The sequence below is a fragment of the Eptesicus fuscus genome, chromosome 7 (genome assembly GCF_027574615.1).
Source record: "Eptesicus fuscus isolate TK198812 chromosome 7, DD_ASM_mEF_20220401, whole genome shotgun sequence".
Classification (NCBI taxonomy): Eukaryota; Metazoa; Chordata; class Mammalia; order Chiroptera; family Vespertilionidae; genus Eptesicus; species Eptesicus fuscus.
Genome location: NC_072479.1, coordinates 67,562,113 through 67,584,657, shown reverse-complemented (window position 1 = coordinate 67,584,657; position 22,545 = coordinate 67,562,113). Strand labels below are relative to the sequence as shown.

The 22,545-nt window shown below is 35.9% G+C and overlaps 1 protein-coding gene across 1 annotated transcript in view; it reads left to right on the top strand.

Moving 5' to 3' along the window:
- C7H12orf40 (chromosome 7 C12orf40 homolog) overlaps nt 1-11,077 on the top strand; it is a 60,342-nt gene extending 49,265 nt beyond the window's left edge. Inside the window, exons 12-14 of the mRNA XM_054718611.1 lie at nt 1,451-1,520; nt 8,773-8,855; nt 10,610-11,077. Of these exons, the coding sequence (XP_054574586.1) occupies nt 1,451-1,520; nt 8,773-8,855; nt 10,610-11,077 (621 nt within the window). The remainder of the gene's footprint in view (nt 1-1,450; nt 1,521-8,772; nt 8,856-10,609) is intronic.
- The last annotated feature ends 11,468 nt before the right edge of the window (nt 11,078-22,545 follow it).

Sequence of the window (22,545 nt, the reverse complement as noted above, 5' to 3'; positions counted from 1 at the left end):
TATGAAGGGGTAATTTTTTAAAATCAAGATTTAAAGAATAATAAATTGAGAAGGAAAAATAATCTATATATTTTTTAAAAATGTTAAATATAATAAAGGTTGAAAATAAAAATATGCATAAATAAAATATATAGTATTGGAGCAAGGACAGTAAAGATACCTATTCAGAAAAGAGAAGATATAGGGTTACTGATCCATACCACTTAATCCTGCTGGGCAGGCATTGTGAAGGCTTACTTTCTAAAGGATGGAGGCATTTCTTGAACAATTCCGTTTCTTCTCTTTAGGATGCTCTTCATTGTCTGTTATCCTTCTAGATCTGAAGTGGGCATAGGAGTGTGTGCCAGCTCTGGAATCTGTCTAGCTTTCTCAGGTTGTGTGTTCCTGCTGCAAGTTTGGGGCTTGAATTTTTTTTTGAAGTTGAACATACAAGACTTTAAGAATTATTGGATAGTGGGGTTGGATCAAAGGCTCTGCTGAATGAAGTTATTTTTGGCCTCAGGCTGGTAGGGACTCTATCTTTAACTGGTGGTTTCCGTATTTGTAGTGTATGGTGATCTCAAACAGCAGAAGGGAAGAGGAAATAGAGGATTGCGGAGAATATCCAGGGCTGGCAGTGGTGTATACCCCTTCTGCCCATTACCAGAACTTAAATTACATTTCCAAATCTACTCCAAAGGAGGCTAGGATACGTAGTCTAGTTGTATGCCTAAGAGGAAAGGAAACCTGGGTTGGTTGCAACTAGATAGTTTCTCCTTTATCCCACCTATCTGTCTATCTAAAACTGTATATATATCAGAGAATATATATTATCTGTAAGTCCATGATACATTTGCTCCCTTATAACTCATGTAGTAAATCACAAAGTCCAAGAGATTTATTTATCTAAGGAGTGATTGACATTATAGCTACATTCTCTAATAAAAATTCATTGAATTAGAAATCAACAAAAAATTATGCTTAACCTCCCTTACTTTGACATTAAGTAACACTCTGGTTTTAAAAAATAAAAAGAATGAAAATAAGTTATAAATTATATAGAAATTGGTGGAAAACAAAACCAATGCTGTGCTCTACAGAAAATTTATATATCTAAAAGCTTTTATTTTAAAAAACCTGAGAATGAAAATAACAGAATAAATCATCAAATAGCTTAATATCATTGTCTTTTTAAAAACTGTATTTACTGTAACTACCTAAAGCCTCTCTTGTTAGTAATTTATTTCTTAGCAAGTATTTATTCTTTTGCTTATGTTTCTAGAGCAATTTTAATTTTATTTGTTGTTCATCACAGGCTAATATTTATACTTTTTAAAACAAAATCCTTTCTGTTCAGTTAAAGTCATATGAAGGAAGAGTACTGTAGAAATGAATTGGTGGAATGAAAAGGGAGATATAAGTGGACATTATTGTATATACTTGGGAGTTGTTAAAAATTCTTTTCTTCTAGAATCTGATTGAAGAAGGAAGAACATGTTCTATAAAAGGTGCACCAACATCTACAAAGAAAATCTTAAACAGTAAGTAAATTTTATTTTAAAAAACCACATTGAAATAGAAATCAGTTCATTTAATTTTTTTTAATAAATGTTTTGCCAGCTAGTATGTTTCATAGTTAACTAAGAATATAGTAGTAGTGCAATTGCCCTTTTAAATTTTTTTGTAAAATATATTACACATGATAAATACACAGTTTAACAAATAAAACAGATACCTTTGTACTCACTTTGTAGTTTAAGAAATAATGCATAACAAATACTTTTGAAGATCTTCTCAATTGCATTACCTCTTCTGCCCCCTAGAGGTAACTATTATCCTGACTTTGTTTTATGTGATATTACACACACTTCCATTGCTTGGTTTTAAACTTTCTACAAGTTGAGGCAAACTATTTTTTTGCAACTTGCTTTTTTTTGTTGTTGTTGTTCATGCAGTACTATATTTTTTAAGTTTATCTACTTTGAAATTTGTGACTCTAGTAATTTAATTAATTTATTTTAATATATTTTTATTGATTTCAGAGAGGAAGGGAGAAGGAGAGAGAGATAGAAACATTAATGAGAGAGAATCATTGATTGGCTGCCTCCTTCATGCCCCACACTGGGCATCGAGCCCACAACCTGGGCACATACCCTGACTGGGAATTGAACCGTGACCTCCTGGTTCATGGTTGACGCTCAACCACTGAACCATACTGGACGGGCCCTAGTAATTTTAATATTTGTTTGCTGCAATACTGCTTTTTATTATATAAATGTACCATAATATACTTGTGCATCTTTTGGCAATGATTATTTAGATTGTTTTGAATATTTTGCCATGATAAACAATGCTACTCTGGTAATTCTTGGCATTTCACCTGCCACACATGTATAAAAGTTTCTCTGGGGTATAGTTCTAGGAGTAGAATTGGCTAGTTCATGTAATATGCACATCTTCACCTCTTTAGGTAATACAAAATTATTTTCGAAAGTAGTTGTGCCAGTTTAAACTTCCATTAGCAAGAGATAAGAGTCCTAGCTGCTACATATTCTCACTTAAACTGGGTTAGTTTCTTTATCATTGTTAGCATTCTATCTCATTGTAATTTTGTTTTATATTTCCCTAATTATTAATTAGGTTGATTGGCTATCCACGTGTCATCTGTGAAATGCCTTTCGTATCTGTTACCCATGTTTATTTTAGGAATTTTGTTTCTCCTTAATAGATGTGTCTTTTAAATATTATATCTCCGTGTATGTATCCTATATATGTTTCATATATCATAGATACTAATTGTAGGCTTGTGTGTAGCAAATACTTCATATCTGAGTGGTCTTTTTATTCTGTACTGTCTTTTTATGGACAAAAGTTTAGGACATTTTTTAGATATCTGTGATAGAGGGAGTCTTTAGGATATGTAGTCTTCTAGTTTTCCTAGAAATCTTTATGGACTTTTTATTTTTTAAGTTTTGACTTTGTAAAATATTACTTTGGTTTCTATCCCTGTTGTGTCTGCCTTATTTCCTTCTGTCTTATATGAGTAAATGTATTTGTTAGTTATGGTTTATTATTACAGTGTGGTTTTTTAAAAATATATTTTTATTGATTTCAGAGAGAAAAGGAGAGGGAAAGAGAGATAGAAACAACAATGATGAGAGAGAATCATTTTTGGCTGCTTCCTGCGTGGCCCTCACTGGGGATCAAGCCCACAACCCAGGCATGTGCCCTTGACCAGATTCGAACCCAGGACCCTTCAGTCCGCAGGCTGACACTCTATCCACTGAGCAAAACCAGCTAGGGCTCCAGTGTATTTTTTAAAATAAAGCCTGAAATATACATAAATACACATATACAGATGTCCTAGTTCCCGGTGTTTCTCAATGTAATGTAGGATATTTTATTTAATATAGGATATTTTATAAATGAATTTAATGGATTCATTTATTTAATAAAATATTTTATAGATTTCTCCATAACTAAACATTTCTTCATCCTTTATTTATGATTATTTAGTAATCCATTATGTGGATGGACTATACTTTATTCAGTCAGTGCCCTGTTGGCAGACATTTGGGTTGTTTCCAGTATCTTGTTCTTAACAAATAATGCTGCAGTGAGCACTTTTGGGCATATATTACTTAATTGTGGAGATGCAGTTTCAGGGTAATTTCTAGGAGTGGAATTGTTGAGTCAAAGGGGAGATAAGGCAGGGTCCTAGAATAACATTTTTTCATTCAATGTTATTTTGTTATAATGTTGCTGAGATGCTGTTGGAACTTAACTCTTGTTTATATCAATTAGCCTATGGTAAAATTGGTTTATAGTTATATGTTGTTTACACTTAAAGTTGCAGAATCTATTAACAACGTTGACTTAATATACATTGTTGTTGTTTTTTATTTCAAGAAAAATGATTTTAAATATAATGTTACATGCAATAAACCTTAATATTTCAAGAAAAACTATATTAAATATGTTACATGCAATAAACATTAATATCTCAATAAAAACTTTTAAATATGATAATGTTACATGCAATGAACACCAATTATTCAAGAAAAATGACCTTACATATATAATAATATTATATGCAATAAACACTAATATTTCAAGAATAAAAGGATTTTAAGTATAATACTACCCAAACTGTACTAACATAGTATGATATCACAAAAGTTGTAGGAAATATTAAAAAGCTACAAATCACAGGATTACTTCTATTATTAGAATATTACCCCCCCGGCCCCCCCAGCTTTATTTTTGTTCATCAGTTTATGTTGTTCATTATATTCCACAAATGAGTGAGATCATATATTTATCTTTCTTCAACTGGGTTATTTCACTTAGCATGATGCTTTTAAAGTCTATTTTGTCGGAGTGAGTATTGCTACTCCAGTTTTTTATTTTATTTTCCATTTGCATGGAAAAATTTTTTCCATTCCTTCACTTTCATCCTGTGTGTGCCTTTTGTTTTGAGGTGGGTCTCTTGTAGACAGAATATAGTTGGGTCATGTTTTTGTATCCATTCAGCTACCATACACCTTTTGATTGGAACATTTAATCCATTTACATTTAGGGTTATTATTGAGAGGTACTTATTTATAGCCATTTTAATTCTGTATGGCTAGGTTTTTCTCTCTGTTTCTTCTTCTCAGCAATCCGTTACAACAATCTCTTTAGCATTTCTTGTAATGTTGGCTTGGTGGTGATGAACTCCTTTAGCCTTTTTTTTTTTTTTGTCTAGGAAGCTCTTTATTTGACTGTTTATTTTGAATGATAGCCTCACTGGATATAGTAACCTTGGTCTAAGATCCTTGCTTTCCATTACCTTGAGTACTTCATGCCATTCCCTTCTGGCCTGTAGAGTTTCTGTTGAGAAATCAGGTGTCAGCCTTATGGGAACTGCTTTGTAGGTAACAGTTTTCTTTTGCTGCCTTTAAGATTCTCTCTTTGTCTTTAATTTTTGGTATTTTAATGATGATGTGTCTGGGCGTGGGTCTGTTTGGGTTCTTCTTGTTTGGGGTTCTCTGTGCCTCCTGAACTTGTATGACTTTTTACTTTACCAGATTAGGGAAGTTTTCTACCATTATTTCTTCAAACACCTCTATTCCTTCCTCCCTTTCTGCCTCTTCTGGCACACCTACTATTCTAATATTGTTTCATTTTAGTTTCACATTGCCCCATAAGCTGCACTCCTGTTTTTTAATTGTTTTTTTCTTTTTGGTTCTCTGATTGAGTGATATTTTCAACTCTGTCTTCTACTTCACTGATTTGATCCTCAACTTCCCCTAATCTGCTGTGTATTCCTTCCAATGTGTTCTTTATTGTTTTATAAAAACTGTTCTTTTTTCAGACTGTTCTTTTTTCATATTTACTATATATTTTTTCATACTGTTGAGCATTTTTAACATCATAACTCTGAACTCTGTTTCAGATAAATTTCTTATCTCTGCTTCATTTATCTCTTCTTCTGGAGAATTCTCTAGTTTCTTTCATTTGGGGGTTGTTTCTTTGTTTCCTCGTTTTGGTTTGGGTTTGTGACTATGTATTAGGTAGATCCTCTGCACCTCTCAATCTCTAGTGCAGGACAGTATTAAAAGGCTATTTCTGACAAATTGGATAAGGCAAAGCGTCAGAGCCTCCAGAGACCTCCTCTGTCTACAGACTAGTAGGATTCCAACTTGAATTGCCCCAGGTAATCGTCCTCAGGTGTGGTGAGAGTTTTTTTCAGCAGGGTTGGGCAGTTGCTTCTGCTTGGAGGCTAATTGTTACTTTTAATCTCTTAAGTGGCCTCAGGGCAAGGTGTTTTCCAATAGGGTGTGTTGACTGTCTTCCCCCCAGGCAAGGCAGATGTCCAGGTGGGAAAGATGTCCTCCACTGTGTGAGGGAATGACTCAGCCCAGGAAACTTGGGTGTCTGCCTTCTGAGTCTGTCACCCCGAGTCCTGGGTTCTGCTCTCACAGCTCCAGTCCACTTCACCCTCCCTCTGCCAGAGCACCAGGTGGGTGGCTCCACAGGGAATTTTTGTGCATTGGCCCTTTAAGAGGGTGCCTGAACTTTCAGCTGCCACTCCCTGGCAGACAGCACCTCACTGCTTTTCACAGCTAGATGTTATGTGGGTACCCTCCTCAGTTTGGTGCTCTTTGCTGGGGAGCCCAGCTTTGGGATTAGATCCCAGTGTTCTCAGTGGCTCCCCCCCCCCCCCGCCCCCCAACTGAGATATCTCTCCAGGACCTCAGTTGCTGTCTGTGGGTGCCCGGCCAGTCCTTTTGCGCCTCTGCCCCTCCTACCAGTCTGTATGTGGTCTCCACCTTCGGTCCTTGGGTATCAGGGTTCTCTCCTGTGAGTTTTCCATTGATTATTCAGGAACCCTTTTCATATTTCAGTTGTAATTCCAGCTTGTTCCTGGGAACATGTCCATGCAGCGTCCTCCTACTCTGCTGCCATTTTTAATCTTGTACATTGTTTTTTACGTGGGTTTTTCCAAATTCCCTGTTGTACCATTTAGCAGTTCCACCAGAAATGTGCCTTTTACTCCATAACCTCAGCAAGAGGGATTGTGGTCAGATTTAGGAATTTTTGTGAATCTTACAAACATGTAAGTTTGAGTTTGTATTCTGTCTGAGTGAAGCCCAGCATCTTTTAAAAATGTCCAATGGCTATATGCATTTCTTTTTCCACGAACTCTCCATTTATATCTTTTTTACCAATTGAGTTTTAGGCTTTTTTCTTGGTATTTAAGAATTCTTATATATTAAAGAGATTTAGGTTTTTGTGAAATGTCACAAACATTTTCTCCTACTTTGTTACTGGTTTTTGGATTTTACTATGCTTGTAGTGTTTTTTTTGTTTTGCAAAAGTCACTGTTTTTATGCAGTTAATTTCATCAATCTTTTCATACTTTGCTCTACACTCAGGCTAAATTCACTTATATTTTGTTCTGGTATTAATATGATTTTATATTTTTACATTTAAATCTTTAACCCATTTGGAGTTTATCCTAATTTAAGCTATTAAATATGTATTGATTCAAGTTTGTTTAACTTTTTTGCCTAAAAGAAGCCCACTTTATTTTTATTTATCTTTTATTAAGTTTATAGGGGTGACATTGGTTAATAAAATTATATAGGTTTCAAATAATACATCATCTGTATATTGCATTGTGTAAGTAAAGGATAAAGGAGTCAAATATGTATATGGTGATGGAAGGAGATTAGACTTTAGGTGGTAAACACTGACTCAAGTTTTTTTGTGCGTTTTTTTTAAATCCTCACCCGGGGATATTTTTCCATTGATTTTTAGAGAGTGGACGAGAGAGGGAAAGACAGAGAGAAATATTGATGTAAGAGAAACACATAGATTGGTTGCTTCCTCCACACGCCCTGACCAGGGCCTGGGCTGGGGAGGAGTCTGCAACCGAGGCACGTGCCCTTGACGGGAATCGAACCCTGGACCCTTCGGTCTGCAGGCCAACGCTCTGTCCATTGAACCCAACCAGCTAGGGCTGATTCAAGTTTTTGAAATGCATTTTTTCCCTAGGTGTTTATGATACCACCTTTATTATGTACTAACTTTCCATGTATACTGGGTCTGGTCTGGTGCTTTCTTTACTCTTCCATTGGTCTTTCCTAATTTTCATGTGCTAATACCGTACTAGAATTTTTGTTATGATTACACTAGTACTTTATAGTATGTTTAAAAAGAGTTACACCTCCCTTTGCACTTTTTGTTGATACAAAATTATATGTTTAATCAGAATAAGAAAATTAGCCACAAGAAAATAAAGTGTTATACCGATAAATACCACAATCACAAAACCGACAAAAATAACATTACTAATTAATTAATTAACTGCCTGACAAAGCCCGTCAACCTTTTGGTGCACAGGACAATGCTCAGCTGAGCCGCTCGGGCTGGGCACCTTGGCTCTTCTTGATGACAAACCCATTTTCACAAACAAGGAGAGGAGTGCTTAAGCTACTGCTGATCTATAGTATTGATGCACCGTCAGGTCCATTTTTAAACTTTATTATGATCATAATTGAACACAGTAAGCAATAATGAAAGAATATCATCTTGGATGTTTTAATCATTTTTTTTCATACAGCTTAGATTGTACAATGAAGCTTCAGCCTATATAATATCCTATATAATAAGAGAGGAATATGCTAATTATCCATTATGCCCTGAGGTGTAATGACCGACCGCATAATGACCGGATCACAGATCTGCAGGAGCGTGGGGCAGTGAACTATAAGTGGGCGGCAGAGAGCTACAGGAGGGGGCAGGGCAGCAAGCAAGCAGGAGGCGGAGAGCTACAGGAGGGGGCAGGGCAGCAAGCTATGAGGCGGGTAGCAGGGGGAGCTACAGGAGGGCGGCAGCGACCTACTGGCACATGGATTCGTGTGCAGGGCTACTATATTAGCAAATATCTGGTGACTTGGTACTTAAAACTTGACTTATTCCTCCTTCCTGCAGATTGACACTTTATTCATGAAAAATGGTTCATGTATTAGAAAAAATGCAACCTATTGTGCTCTACTCATTTCTTTCCTTATGTATGTATTATTATTTTATTTGTAGAGAACAACTCTTTTAAGTATAGAATACACTCATAATACCCTGACAGAAACACAAGCTGCCAAGTGTCCAAAATGTTAACTAATTTTGCAAATGCTCTGTAGTGTGTTAGCTAAACTTAAGTTCACCAGTAAATATCTTCTGCTTATGTATATATTTTCTAGAGTGTTAATAAATACCATTCTTCATAAATTAAACCTTTATTTTCAGATAATGATTCTTCACAGAGTAGTCAATCTTCCAGTTACTCTCCAGGGCCAACAGATAGTTGTTTCAGTTCTAGTTCAGAGATGGTAAGTTAAGCCACCCTACCTTTTGGGAGGTTATTAATATATGCTCTACAATTTTGAATTATTTGTATTTCTCATTTTAAATTCTGAAAAAAGTAGTTGTACTAAGAAGTTGTAGAAATAAATGTAAACAAAAATTTAAAAATGTAAGAATATGAAATATAAAATTAAAATGTAAATGAGCATAATTTATTCACATTTATAACAGTGATGAATGTGTTCATTGTTATTTACAAAAGCCATTCTTATCAAGATGTGTGTGTGTATAATAAAGTTGTGTTTATTTTAAACAGTTTTTAAAATAATCCACTCACAATAATTGAAACCCTAAAACAACCAAGAATACATACGAAAAGAAAGTCTCAAGGCTTATATGAATAATTAGAGTGATGTCATTTTTTGAGTGGGAATGCTGCATTTCTCTTAAATCACATGTATAAATGGAAATTTACTCCATTAATGCTTCCATCTTTCTTTTTCTTCTTTAATATATTTTATTTTTACTTATTTATTTTAAAAATCTTTATTGTTGAGAGTATTTTAGATGTCTCTTTTTTTCTCTCCTTCACCTGGTTCCTGCCCCACCCCAGGTCTTCACCACCCTATTGTCTGTGTCCATAGGTAACGCATAAATGCATATAAGATCTTTGGTTAATCTCTTATGTGTCCTGTCCTCTACCTTACTTTTATTCATCCTGTAGGTCTTAGCTTAAGTATGTCACTTCTTCTAAAGTCCCTTCTTGGTTCCTCAATGTAAATTAGGCCCCTCAGTTATGCTCTCAAAATGCTTCATATTTGTTCTTTCGAGTGTATTTCTCAGTTTGTAATTAAACATACATGTGTATGATTATTTGATTAATGTAATTTCTACCCATGAGAAATATTGCTGTAAGAGGGTAGCTATCATATCTGCTCCATTCACATTGCAGATGATAATGAGTATTCATTTCTTGAATAAATACATTTATTGAGGTTGTTTTCTCTAATTTGTGCCAGTCTCAATGCTATTTCTTGGGCTTGCTTTTTCTATTTCAGTGCCAATCAGCTCAAGCATTTTAGTTTTTTTATGTTAACTTTGCTTTTTTCTCCATCTTGAATAATAAATAATTTTATACAAGATTTTCATAAAAAGACTAGTAATTAAAAGATAAATTTTTCATGAATTTGAAAGATTCAAGCTAGTAAATTGAAATCTAGGCCTGTAAAAATTTCTTAAAATTTAACTTTTTATGTAAGTTATAATATTTATTGCTATTTAACTTTTCTTTTAGCTATTTGATTTCCTGTTAGTTGATAATTCTCCTTAAGTTATATGTTTTATGAGAATAGGCCCATAAAAAGTACAATATAGATATTTTTTACTTGCTAAGTCAGTGAGTGAATAATAGAAGCTTTATGTGCTAGCTATTTATTTCAAAATTATTACTTCTACCCCACTCTTTTAAGTGGTTGAAGATTATGCTGTATACTATTTCCTCTGCATGGAAGGGTAGGGGGTGATGTAGCATATGATAAGAAACAAAACTCCTTTATCTTTTTTAACTCATTTGTATTTTTACTACAAGGGTTATTATTGTTCTTGCTATTTTAAAATTTCATAACCTTGATTTTTAAAAACGCAATATCCATCTTGATTTGCAAAGTATCTTCTGTGTTTTGAAATTTTCTATACTATGAATTGGTGCTTTGAAGTGATTGAATGATTTTTTTTTAAAATTTAAGCATCACTTAAAGAAAAATTACTAAATTTTTTTTAGCCATCTGATGATGAAGATCAAACATTGCAGCAAATTGAAGATTCAAGTAGAAGATCCATCAAAACTGAAGAAAAAACTAATAATTTTTATTTAGAAAGGATGCATGAATTTCCACTTGATGGGATTATTAAAAGCAATGACAAAATTCATAAACAAAATGAAAGTTTTCACCAGGTCTCAACGAAAAATAACACAGATCAGTCTGCACAGTCTCAGTGTAATTCAGCACATGTATTACAAGACCAAACCAGTAATAGCTGCACTGTACAGTTTGTGAGATGTGATGCCTGGGTACAAACAGAGAGTGAACCTGTAATGAAAGAAAGATTAGATGCTGCCATACAGTGTGATATAATTTCACAGTGTAAATGTAGAAGTAATGAGTCTTCTCTTTGTAATGTTGAAAGGTGCAGTGAAAATATTAAGGCAGACACCACTGGAGGGCAGGAAACCCTTAAGAACAACTAAAATTCTAAAATCTCTGCCTGATTTAGCATTTTACTTAATGTTCAGAATTTCATCAACATAGCATGGAATGAGAAAATGTAGCTGAACACAAGGTAAAAATATTTAGAGGATATATTTATGGTTTAAAACATTTTAATTTAAGTTTACATATATATTTCTTTAATATCTTTAACATATCTAAGTTTATATAAAAATATATAAATTTATCATTCTTATGGTGATTATTCATTATATTATTTGCTTCTATTTATGGATTAAAAATGTTTTAATTGCTTGCTTCCTTGTGCACTTACTTTTAAAATTTAGTGCAATCACATATTTAGCAAAAATGTTCTCTTCCAAGATTTTCAGACAGAAAATAATACCAATAATATCAAATATATTTTATAACCTTATTATAATAATTTTTTAGCTACTATCTTAAATATTGTACCCTCACTAAGAATTCTGGCATTAATTTTTAGATAAAATATATTTTCTGTTTTGTTTGGATAACATTTTTGTGGGAACATGTCTACTAAGGAAAATGTTATTCTCTTCAAGATTAAAAAAACGTGTCAATGCTTTTATTACAAAACTGTTCAACATTGGAAAAATGATTTATGTTCACTAATTTAAAAATAGCTAAGGTTTTCCCCCCAATAAATATTGTATTAGGATTTCTCATTTATAAAATGTAGGCTTTGTTTCCACAATTGTATTTATTTTTTGTGTCAAGATTTTTAATGTTTGTATTCTAAAATTGTTATTTGTATGGATATATTACAAAGAGCCCAGCAGGGGGCATTCTGATATTTAACTGAACCAAAAAGAAAGTCGTTAGGCATTTCTGTGCCTTTAATGAAAATTTGATATTGCATTTTTACATGCCTACATATCACTCAATGATTTGTGTTGCAGAACTTATCTAAAGCATAATGATTTAGAAACATCAACAGCTAATGTTTAAACAGTAGCAGTCTTTAGGTTTTTAGCTAGTTTAAGGAAGTTAATTTTGCTGCTTCAGAGAGCACAATGAGCTCAAATAATTTTCTTCAAGTATAGTAATCATCTTGTGAAAGGAGAATATAATTATCTAATCTACATATATAGGTTTTCAAAAGGCTAGATTTTGATCCTGATATTAAACGAAAGGTATTTCATCATGGATTGATTATACTGAGCATTATTTTTGCAAAAGCACAAAATAACATAGCAATGAAAACCAATGTATAGACAAAAGATATTAGAATAAGATTGAGCTATGAATTTTTGGTTGGCTTCAAATAGTAAATAAACTTATTTTTTCCTAAATAATTACCTAAGTCTAGCAGTATTGAAAGCACATTTATTTCAGAAGCTCAAATGTAGTTATATTATTATTATTATTATTATTATTATTATTATTATTATTTGGAAGTTAATATCAGGACTTTAGTGCATTGACAATACAGGGTAAGTAAGATGCAGTGTAGTAAAGAATTTAAACTTGCCCAGAAAAGAGGTCTAATCTTTGCCCTTGGCTTTGGGGAAGTAATCTCTAAGCCCTTGAAATGTCATGCCTGATAGAAGTGTCTTTGTTTGTCTGGGAATATTGGGTCAGGCCAGAGAGTAACAATGTGATTTAGGATGGGACTGAGACAAGCAGTATCATCTCAACTTCCTTAAGGGGCTAGAAACTCTGATCAGCCACCTGGGCAGTCAACCATGCCACTGTGATGGAACTCCAGTAAAGACAACACCAAGGCTCAGGTGAGCTCCCTGGTTGGCAAAATTCTCTGTGTTGTTACACATTGATACCAGGAAAGTAACTGTCCATGCCTCCACAGAAGGGGACAATTGGAAGCTCTGTATTAATTACTTTCCTAGACTCTGCCCTATATGGTTTTTACCTAGGCTGGTTTTAGTCTGGGTCCTTTTCCTGTCATAAACTGTAGCTGAGAGTGTAATAGCTTTCAGTGAGTTCTGAGTCTTTCCAGCAATTATCAGATCTGAGGATGCTCTTGGGACCCTTGAAAAGGGTAGTTTTGTGGACTATTCCCTACCTAACTTTATAGTTACTAACTCTTTAGGTGCTTTAAGAGTTAAATATATTTAAAATATATTTATAGGAAAGTAAGTGTAGAATTACAAAATAAAGAAAACATCTCATATAATAGAATAGATTATAACATACTTCTTAAGTACAATACTGGTTTAGCTTTTCTCTTGGTGAAACCATTTAATGAAAAAAAATTAATTGAAACAGCTTTTTTTTCATATTTACAATTTAAGGTTTATAAAACAAAGTAAATCCTGGCTAAGGTTTATCCAAATGAAACAAAATGGAAAACTTAATAATGATTCTGCACACATTTGTAATGTAAACTGCCAATCACAGTGACTTCAAATAATATACTATACATTCAGTAGTGGAGTTGGTGCATTATTTTGGTCAGCATCAACTACTCTAGGAAGTTGCCGTCTGAAATAATATGAGGCTATCATTAGAGATAGTCTTGTGTAATTTACTTTTATAGCACTTACCATAATTGTAATTTATTCATGTAATTTCTTGGTTAATGTTTATTTTCCCCATGACACCACATACAGCAGTGTAGCAAATGCTGTCAGTGCTCTGCTAATAATACCTTGGCCTGTATCATTTTAATACATGCCAGCCTGATTTCCAACTGCTAGTACCTTTGGGGCTTCTCTGGGCTGCAGACACCTGCTCTACCTGTGCACGGGCAGGCAGGACACACCCAGAAGTAAATGCTGTTGGAGAGCAGTCTTATTTTATTTTATTTTATTTTATTTTATTTTTTATTGTTTAAAGTATTACATATAGTAGTACATATATCTCCTTTTTCCCCCACATTGACCTAAAACAGTGACGAATTGGAGTTGGTGGATAAAGACCCCAGTCCCCTGTCTCTTGGATAGAAATACTTCCCCCAGAAGCATGTTCTACAACACTGGCCCTAAAACTGTTGAATCAGAATCTCTGGGAATGGGGCTCAGGAATCTGTGCTTAACAGTAGCTGTTCTTACAGAGTTCCTCAGAAAAATTAAGCTTGTGTTGCGTAGAATGGTCTCTTGCTTGGTAATAAAGCCCTTATTAGCTTCCTTCCTTTCCTGTCTCACTCCTTCAGTTCCACAGCAGTGTTTCTTGAGATCACATCCCAAGTTACATGCACTTGATGATGCCACCTGGCTGCTTCTAGCTGCCTATAATAAAATGCAATATGATTGTGTTAAGTGAAAGTATGAAAAGAGTTTGGACAAAGATTAATTCCAGGACACTGTCAGGAAAATTAGGGAATAAAGTTAACGTCAGGGGAGTCCATTATCTGCAAAGACTTCATAAATGTGAGGTGGTATCAAGAGTTTAGAGTGCTGCCAAGACCTCAAAGATTTGTGATGGTATCTCAGATAAACACCTCTAAGGTTCTTAAAGAGCATGCATTGAAAATTGTCCATGTTCAATAATAGGTGCTTTTAAGGAAACCAATTTTGAATTTTTGGGGTATGGCTTTTTTTCTAATTGGTTGAACCCCAGTATGATTCATAAGAGACCCACATAGTTTTAAGAGAAGTGTACTTGCAGAAACACTACCTGCTTGGATTAAAAGGGACAAAGCCATTACAATATGAAAAGAGGCCTTTGTACTTTTGAAATACTACTGGCAGGAAGCAGGCTGGTAAAACTACTTAGCTAAAAACATCAGCAATTTTTTTAATGGAAAAGGATGACTAAGGGAGTGGAACCATGAGCTCAGAGGGTAGAGCTAAAACCTATAGAGATGCTGTGCAGCAATTCCAGGCATCAGGTCTGATTCAGAGAACCATCACTATGTGCAAATGGCTGAACTTCAGAATTGTTATGGATTGGTGACTCCTGTTTGCCTCTCTTTTCCCTCATTTCAGTGGAAAAGTCTGTAATATATCTTTTCCACCATTGAATGTTGGTATGCAGAGGACATGTAACTTGTCTCTTTATTTCACCAGGTCTTCATATTAAAAAGAGCTATATTAGAGGAGCTATACTTGATAAATAGCCTCTGAAGAGTCTCATACACACGTGAATGTGATTCTGGACTTTGAACCTATGCCTGGTGCCATATTAGGTAAGACTTTTGCAGATGTGGGGTTATTTTGGGAAGTGGGCAGTGTATTTTGCATGAAAGTAATGTAATTAATTTGAGGCTAGAAGTTATATTTGCAATTTCTTTGGCTCTCCTTCCACAAAAAATGGAGTCTAATTGCTCTTCCTTTGATATGGGTGAACCTTAATGACTGGCTTCTAACAAAAAAGAGGTGGAAGTGATGATGCGTGACTTCGAAGACTATGTTATGAAAATGATATAGTTACTATTTTCTCATTCCCTCTTTCAGGGCACAGGCCTTTGTTGCCCTGAGCTGCCATTTAAGAAGTCTGGGTATGGTAAAGCCTCCAGGTAGGCAAGACCATGTGGAATGACAATATAGAGATAGGTTAAGATTGCCTAGGAGCCCAGCTTTCCCCGTACCGGCCTTTTGGGTTTTCTCAGCCCAGGCACCAGATGGGTGAGTTGAAACAGCCTTCTGGCTTTATAAATTCCTGGACAAAGATGTATAGAATTAAGCTAGCCCTGCTAGATTGAATATTTGTGATCAAAATGTGTTCTTTTAAGCTACTAAGAGCTTTGAAGTGGTTACAAAGCATTAGATAACTGGAACAGTTCATGTTTATATGTCTTATTATCCACTTTTTTACATTTACTGTTGAGAGCAAGAACTCCGTTTTGCACTAGTATTTTTAAAAAATGTATAGGGTCTAGCCTGGTTGCAGTGGCTCAGTGTTTGAGCATTGACCTATGAACCAGGAGATCATGGTTTGATTCCCGGTCAGGGCACATGCCCAGGTTGCAGAATCGCTCCCCATTCCTGCAGGAGGCAGGTGGACCAGTGATTCTTTCTCCACTGATATTTTTCTCTCTCCCTTTTCCTTCCTCTCTGAAATCAATAAAGATACATTAAAAAAAAAAAAGTAAAAATGTATGTGGTCTAAAATAATGCTTTTCACACAGTGGGCTCTCAATAAACTCATTTGGTGCTATTAAATGAATTGGAGCAATAACCCAAACTTCATGTATCTGGCTTTAACTTTTAAAGCAGCTTCCTTCTAGAAACGCAGTTGGGTCACTTCACATTTCCCCTTTGAATCTGTTCTTGTTGCTTTTACCTTAGTTACTTTCTGACTGTGGCTCTAGTTCATGATTCTAGTTTCACTTTCACTTCACCTTGACTTTAATGCCATAATTTCTGCCTTAGGGCATGATGATAACTATTAGAATATGTTGAACTATATGTACATTTTATAGGTCCAGAGCCACTGTATTACTCGGAATTGTACCTAGTACATAGTAAGCAGTCAGTAATTATTTGTTGATTAACCTTAACTGTGTGGAAGACACAAGAATAATTTACATACATTACTTCTTAATTCCCACATTAGGATTATTATCCTCACTGTATATATAAAAAATTTAAGTTTAAATTGGTGAAATGATTTTCCCAAGGTAGTATAATCTAGTGGCTATAGGATCCAAGTCAAAGATCTATTCAAAGCCTGCTCTTAATGACTGTGCTTGATACTGTTTTTATATTAACATACGTTTCTAGGAGCTGACCTTGATATTTTCCATTGAGTTCACACCATTTATTTGATTTGTTATTTAGCCACTGCTTCTCCAGAACTGTGCTTTGTGTGTTGCTACAGTCTTTTTTGTCACTCATGTTTGGGGTCCATGGAGAAATCTACCATTAAAAATGTAATTATATACCTAAAATCCCAAACTAAGAAGACCTAGTTCAGTAACATAGAGAATAACAGTGTGCTGTCTTCATGGAAAATATATGAAATTTAATAAAACTGGAGCCATTCAACTGCTTCTATACTTGAAAAAATTAAGACCTATAAGAATGAATGGAAAAGACTTATGACAATTCTGATGTTAGATTTTACAGTTTTAGAATTAGACATTTTTTAAAATAATTTTTTATTTTTCAATTACAGTTGATATATAATATTATATTAGATTCAGGTATACAACCCAGTGATTAGACATTTATATAACTTACAAAGTGATCGCACTGATAAATCTAGCACCCATCTGACAGCATACAAAGTTATTAAAGTATCATTAATTATAGTCCCTGTGCTGCACTTTACATCCTCATACTATTCTGTAACTACCAATTTATTTTTCTTAATCTCTTCACCTTTTTTACCCATTCTCCAACACCATTCCCATCTGACAACCATCGAAATGTTCTCTGTAATTGTGAATCTCCTTCTGGTCTGCTTGTTAATTTTTTCTTTGATTTTAAGATTCCACATATAAGTGAAATCATGTGGCATTTGTCTTTCCTGCTTATCTTATTTCACTCAGCATAAATGTTGCTGCAGTAGGCAAGATTTCTTTTTTTTTTTTTTGCCTGAGTCATATGTACTTCATTGTATATATGCACCATTTATTTATCTATTCATCTGTAGATGGACACTTAGGTTACCCGTATCTTGGTTGTTGTAAATAATGCTGCAATGAATATATGGATGTATATGTCTTTTTTATTTAGTGTTTTGGCTTTCTTTGGATAGATGCCCAGAAGTGGAGTTGCTGGGTCCTTTTTTGTTTCTTGTTATAGCCTTTGTTTTGAAGTATATTTTGTCTGGTATGAGTATTGCTATCCTAGTGGTTTGTTTTTTCTGTTTGTTTCCATTTTTATGAAATACCTTTTCTCATCCCTTTATTTTCAGTCTGTGTGTCTTTCCTTCTGAAGTGAGTATCTTCTAGACACTTGTAAGGGCTTTGTTATCCATTCAGCCTCCACATATCTTTTCATTGCAGCATTTAATTCATTTGTATTTAAAGTAGTTATTGACAGATATGTATTTAATGCTACATGTCTGGGTTTGTGAACCTTTGAGAGATTTTAGGAAAGTTCACAGCATGAGCCAAGACAGGTCATTTGCATGGAAAAGCCACTGGAATATCTTGTGTGGGCCTGCAAGTTGGGTGGAGCAGGGTCTCAGGGAATCACAAAGGTGGGGTGAACATTGTTAGCCAGATTGATGGAGACTCGGATATGGCACCCGCTTGTCAGCTCTGTAGGAGCAATGGCCTCTGCCAGCACTTCTGTCTGTGACAAACCTGCCCCTGCAACCTTTGTCCCAAAGCAAGACAATTCAGTTCCTTCCCATGTGACTCTGGTGCTTTTTGAGCTGCTGCCCAGGGTTGAAGCTCAGAGCAAGCAAGTCTGTGTGTGGGAACTATGAAAAAGTTGGGATTCCTTGATCTTCAGAGGGGACCTCCACAATCTGAGATATTTCTGCAGATTTTTAATCACCATATATGGGTGTGGAGCTGGCTCGTTTTGAGGCCCCTCCTACCTTCTTTATATTCTTAACTAGGGGTCCAATGCACAAATTCGTGCACCTTGAACTGTGGGCCTCGAGGCTGTGGTGGGCACTACAGAAGGAACTGGTGAAGGTAAATGAAAAACTTATTTTTCTTATTAATGGATGGAACAAATAACAGTGTTCAAAATAACAATAGCAACAGTGTTTTCAGTGTGTAGCTTTTATACAAGTGAAAAGAAAGACAGCAATGATACAAGGGACAGAAGAGAGAAATTAGGAATATTTTATTCTTATAAGGTACTAGAGGCCTGGTGCACAAAATTCGTGCACAGGGTGGGGGGTTCCCTCAGCCCGGCCTGCACCCTCTCCAATCCGGGACCCCTTGGGGGATGTCCGACTGCTGGTTTAGGCCCGATCCCAGGGACATCCCTCTCACAATCCTGGTCTGCTGGCTCCTAATCGCTTACCTGCCTGCCTGCCTGGTCGGCCCTAACTGCCCACCCCTTCCAGCCTGATCACCCCTCACTGCCTCTGCATGCTGGCCTGATCGCCCCTAACTGCCCCCCCCCACTGGCCTGGTCACCCTAACTGCCCCCCCACTGCTGGCCAGGTCGCCCCCAACTGCCCCCTCCCTGCCAGCCTGGTCACTCTTAACTGCCTCCCCCCACCGGCCTGGTCACCCCTTACTTCACCCCCCCTTCTGGCCTGGTTACCCCCAACTGCCCCCCTCTGCCAGCCTGGTCGCCCCTAACTGCCCCTCCTGCCAAACCGGTCATTCCCAACTGCACCCCACCCCCCCTGCCAACTTGGTCACCCCTAATTGCCCCCCAGCTGGCCTAGTCACCTCCTACTGCCCCCCCTGCTGGCCTGGTTGACCCAACTGCCCCCCCGCCAGCCTGGTCACCCCACACAGCCTGCTGTTCAGTCATTTGGCCTTCCCTCACTAACCCCCCTGTCAGCTTAGTGATAGGCAGGCATCTTGTGAGGGTATGAGGGTTAATTTGCATATTACCTCTTTATTATATAGGATTTGCATTACCTGTGAAGGGAGGTTGTAGTGCTATTAGAAAGTGGACTTGTATTAGTTGTACATGTACATTGCAAATTCTAGGGCAATCACTAGAAAATGAAAAAAGTATCATTGATATGCTAAGAAAAGAGAGGAATGGAATCATATAATATGTTCAGTTAAAACCACAAAAGGTAGAAAAGTGGAAAACAAAAATAAGAACAAAGAGCAAAGACAACAAATAGAAATCAGTAACAAATATAGCCAGTATTATATCACTTTAAGTGTCAGTTGCTACACCAAATAAAATACAAATTGTCACATTGGATCAAGAAACAAGACCCAACTATATGTTGTCTTTAAGAAACCAGCTTTGAATACAGAGATTCATATAGGTTAAAAGTAATGGGATGGAAAAAAAGGTTCACCATACTAACATGAATCAAAAGAAAGCTGGAGTAACTATATTAATTTCACTCAGAGCAGACTTAAGAGCATGGAAGCTTATTAGGATCCTGTGGGTTCATTCATAAATTAAATTTGGGCATTTTTTTTTTTTTTTAGAAATTACTGATAATTTTAGACTTTAAATCCCAATCCTTTCACTTTAAAAAAATATTTTTTAGTGAATTTCAGAGAGAGAGGAAGGAAGAGGGAGGGAGGGAGGGAGGGAGGGAGGGAGGGAGAGGGGGAGAGAGAGAGAAAGAGAAAGAAACATCATTGTGAGAGAACAACATTGATCGGCTGCCTCCTGCACACCCCCTACCAGGGATCGACTGCCTCCTGCAAACACCCAACCCAGGCATGTGCCCTCACCAGGAATTAAGTGGCAACCTTTTGGTGCATGGGATGACACACAACCAGTTGAGCCACATCAGCCATGGCCCAATCCTTTCACTTTTGCCTCTAAATTATACTGTCAGTTTTATCCAGTAGTTATGTTTTAGTCCCTAAATCCATAACCAGTGACCCTACAAAAATTTTCAGGTAGAGGCAGTTATAAAAATTTCTATATAAAGCTCATTGTCAAAAAAGAAACAATAAAATAGGGGGAATATTAGTACTTTTGATATAGAGTTTTGTGAGGCTGGAATGAAATGATGAATACAGGCGGTCCTCAAATAACATCGTTTCTTTTGATGCCATTTTGTTACAATGCTGATTAGATGCTATGGCTTACCTCCTTTTTTATCAATTAGCCTGTGGTAAAATTGGTCTCATTTTATCTTTTTTCCACTTAAAATCACGGAACCTATTGACAACGTTAGGTGGGGACTTACTGTATAAAGTATCTGGCATATAAAGAGTGAGTTATTATTCTATAAATAAAATGCAGAAATAGAATAACTTACTATGAAACATGCAAATCCCATCCCAATTTTGCTATCTTAATTTTTAATGATATTTCTTACTAGGTTTCCTCCTCCATTAATAGGACTCATAAGAAACAAACCAAATTTGTTATGCTAATGTGTTTATGTGAATACACATGAATTCACGTACCGTAAGGAATTTGCTGCTTAAGAGTTTTGCTGTACAAAGGTTCATTTATAAAGCATGCTATTGATATTGGCCTAGTGCCCTGATGTCATTTTAACCATTTCTTTCCAGCCCAGGGAAAATTTCCAATCCTCTCTTGTGGGCCACATGAGCACCTGTGATGCATGCATCCATTCATTCTTCAAACATTTATTGAGCACATACTATATGCTAGGTACTTTATGCTGGAGTCAGTAGAAAGTAATACAAGTTCCTTACTCTCATGCAGTATATGTTCTAGTAGTAGAAACAGACAAGAAATAAAAATTTCAATAGTAAATACTAGGAAGAAAATAAACTAAGGTTACATGATAATGTATTGGACAGGAAGGGCACAGTTAAATTGTCTAGTCAAGGTAGGCTCTCAGAGGAGATGATTTTTACCTGATACCTGAATGACAAGAAGGAACTAGACACATAAAGAACAGATGACAAGCATACAAGGCAGAAATGACACCACGTGCAAAGCCCCAAGGTAGAAATGACTTAGCTTTATGAATTCCTAACTAACTTGCATATAAATCTTCTCAATCAGTTGTTACTAGAGGCCCGATGCATGAAAATCATGCAAGAGTAGGCCTTCCTTCCCCTGGCTGCCAGCACTGGCTTCCCTCTGGCATCCGCTCTTGGGCTTCCCTCACAGCCCCGGCTTCGTCGGGAAGGTCGTACGAAAGTACATCTGGTCTAATTAGCATATTACATTTTTATTATATAGGATTCACAGATGAGCTCACCTCTTGAAAGAACATGATGCTTATTTCCTTTTCAAAGTGGTGATTTCAAAATTTTAATGCAGTGGTTCCCACACTCTCATGTGCTTCAGAATCAGCCAGTGTTTGTTAAAATCTAGTTTCCTGGACTAAAAACATGAACTGGTAAAAATAGAGTAGAATGGTGGTCACCAGAGGCTGTTGGGGATTGGGAGATGTTGTTTGAGGGCACAAACTGGCACTAGTAAGTAATTCCTGGAGACTGATGCACAGCTTAGTGGTATCGACAACAGCTCTGTATTTTAAACTTGAAAGTTACTAATAGAGTCAATCTGAATTGATCCCACCACAAAAAGGAAATGATAATTAAGTGATGTGATAGAGGTGTTAGCTAAAGCTAAGGTGTTAATCATATTGCAATATATAAATGTATCAAATCTAAATTGTGTATATCTTAAACTTACACAACTTATATGTTGATTATATTTCATACACACACACACACACACACACACACACACACACACACACACACACACACACACAATTTTCTGGCCTACATCTCCAGAGATTCTGATTCACTACATCAGGTGAGCCCCACATATTTGCATTTGTAACAAACTCCTGGGCAATGTCTGTGCTACGAGTCTGAGGACACTTCGAGAACTACTGCTCTAACAAGTTTGTTTTTTAAAATTTATTGGGGTGACATTGGTTACTAAAATTTGGTTTCAAATGTACAATTTTATAATACATCATCTGTATATTGTATTGTGTGTTATAACCCAAAGTCAAATCTCCATCCATCGCCATTTATCCCCACTTTACCATTTGCTACTTTCCC